Source organism: Vicia villosa, unplaced genomic scaffold, assembly GCF_029867415.1.
Source record: "Vicia villosa cultivar HV-30 ecotype Madison, WI unplaced genomic scaffold, Vvil1.0 ctg.000238F_1_1_3, whole genome shotgun sequence".
Classification (NCBI taxonomy): Eukaryota; Viridiplantae; Streptophyta; class Magnoliopsida; order Fabales; family Fabaceae; genus Vicia; species Vicia villosa.
In genome coordinates, this window is record NW_026705093.1 from 330085 (window position 1) to 332359 (window position 2275).

At 30.9% G+C, this 2275-nt stretch overlaps 1 protein-coding gene across 1 annotated transcript; it reads right to left on the reverse strand.

Annotated features, from left to right (window-relative positions):
- Positions 1 to 1063: 1063 nt before the first annotated feature.
- Positions 1064 to 1622, reverse strand: LOC131625803 (non-specific lipid-transfer protein 1-like). The gene is made up of 2 exons (XM_058896635.1): positions 1281 to 1622; positions 1064 to 1181 (listed from the first exon to the last, which is right to left on the reverse strand). The coding sequence occupies exons 1-2, from the start codon at positions 1598 to 1600 to the stop codon at positions 1172 to 1174; spliced, it is 330 nt and encodes a 109-aa protein (XP_058752618.1). The 5' UTR covers positions 1601 to 1622; the 3' UTR covers positions 1064 to 1171.
- Between the last annotated feature and the right edge of the window lie 653 nt (positions 1623 to 2275).

A 2275-nucleotide genomic window follows, 5' to 3' on the forward strand; every position in this document is an offset into this window, starting at 1 on the left:
ATACATATAAACCATGCATATTAGTTTGACAATTTCATTAATAAAGTAAACAATGATTATTTTTTTAATTTTCATACCTTCTTCGAGTTGTTGCACTTCATATATTTGTTCTCTTAACTAAATCACCATGAGCTTTCTTAAAAATTTCTCCAAGCGGATAAATATTTGTTCGGTTCATCAGTTTGACAGCTCATAAAAACTAAAACTGAGAATCAAACTAAATCACCTCAATTTTCATAGTCGAACGAAAAAAATAGATTATTTTCAATTTGGTTTAATTTGAATTGTTGATTTAATAGTTTTTTTATCCGATTACTCCCATAGCTAACCTTGTCTGATATTTGGGTTAGGTTCTTTGACTCTTCTTGGTTTTCTGAATTGCTGGTGGGGATGATGATGTTTTGCACATTAGGAAGGAAGTTTGCTAATAGGTTTATTATTTTGGTTTTTGAAAATGGACTTTGATTTTTGTTTTTAGTTGATGTGATTAGGGCTGCTTTCCGTCCGATTCAGGTATTTGCTCTCTTGAGTAATGGACCGAAATAGTAATCGGGTAAACCAGGATCGGGCGGAAATAGTGATAGACATTTCGGTCTATTGGTCCGGTTCTATTGAACCGGTTCCCAGGTGGATCTCGGATTAACCGGTCCAAATACAGCCGTAGATGTGATTATTATTCTCGGATGAGGTGTTCAAAATAGGGATTGGTGTAAGTCTTATTGCGGTTTGGGTGCTAGTACCAATATGTTCCACTGCATTAATGGGGGATATTCTTCATGGTTCTAGGGTCAGATTTTGACCATTGCTATGATTCTCCATGAGTGAGAGAGAGGTTAGGTTTTGACCGTTGCTATGATTCTCTATGAGAGAGAGGATATATCGCAGAATAGGGGATTAAGGGCAGGATAAAAGGATAAAAGCAAAAGGAGAGCTGACATTCCCCACTATAAGTATGCGTTGGCAAGTAACGCATAAGAAAAAGGAAAAAAAAAAAAAGAAAGCAAAATATTAATGGCAAGTAAATTATTCCATTTTAATTTATTAAACTTCTTAAAACTTATCTAATATAGAAAAGTTATTACAAATTTTATCTTTTCTTATCGCTAGATAAGAAGGTGTCTAGTTTAGTCTTGAAGATTTCTTTACAATCGACATTCCCCATGTTATAGAATCACTGGACCCTGCACAAAAATGAAAAAAATATTTGAAGATGACAGAAATTGAACATATATGAACATATATGTGTTACTTGAGACAAAACAAGAAGACTCATTACTTACGAGTTGCAATCGACGCTAGGATCAAAAGGAACAGAAAGGTTAATGTTACAAAGTTGCGGCAGTTGTTTTGATCTATCAACTTTAACTCCAAATCTTGAAGCAGCAGGTTTGAGACAATTGCAAACATCTTTTCGAATCTGAGGGGTGTTAGCCTTTTGGTTCAGATTACTTAAACCAGTACAACAGTTACCAGGTGGTGTAGGAGGACCAGTTCCTTGCAAAAATGGAAGACATGGCAACAATGACAAAAGAGCTTCAGGGCAAGCTATGTCATCGATTTGGCGTGCAAGTAATGGTGTTACTAGCATACCTAAAACCATAAAAAATATTGAAACTGAAATACATTTCTTTCCTGCCATCTTAATATTAACGTGTGTAGTGTATGTATGAATGATAACCTATGAAATTTAGAATTATTTTGTCTCGACAAGTATGCTTTAATTTATAGACAAAACTATTTGTTGACCATTAATGGTAAATCATTATTGTCTTGATTGTTTTTTAATATTGTGTTGATAACATTTTTATATAAAAGGAATGGTTATAATCTTAATTAGACAAAAAAGTTTATTATAAAGACAATGAATTCAAACTATTAAACTTTTTTACAATTGTTTATCCAAAACTAATATTTGTATACTTGAAACGTGTTGCCACAACATCATATAATCTTAAATATTTACGAATTAATATTAAATATATTAAGTAAGACTACACAAAAAAAAAGCTTATTATAAATTTTCTAACAACATGGTAATCAATTTTTTTTCCTAAAGTAATATTTGTATATTTGAAACGTGTTGCCATATTTGTTTGCATTATAAATAGTAACGGACAGTATTAATAATCATTAGAAATACACAAAAGAATAATTATTAAGATATAAAAAATTTACATTTTTATTTTAATAATATTTAACATTAATTATTATTTTAACTATTATACAAATGCACTGCATGATACATTATAAAAATTACTCTGATTCAAAAATAAAT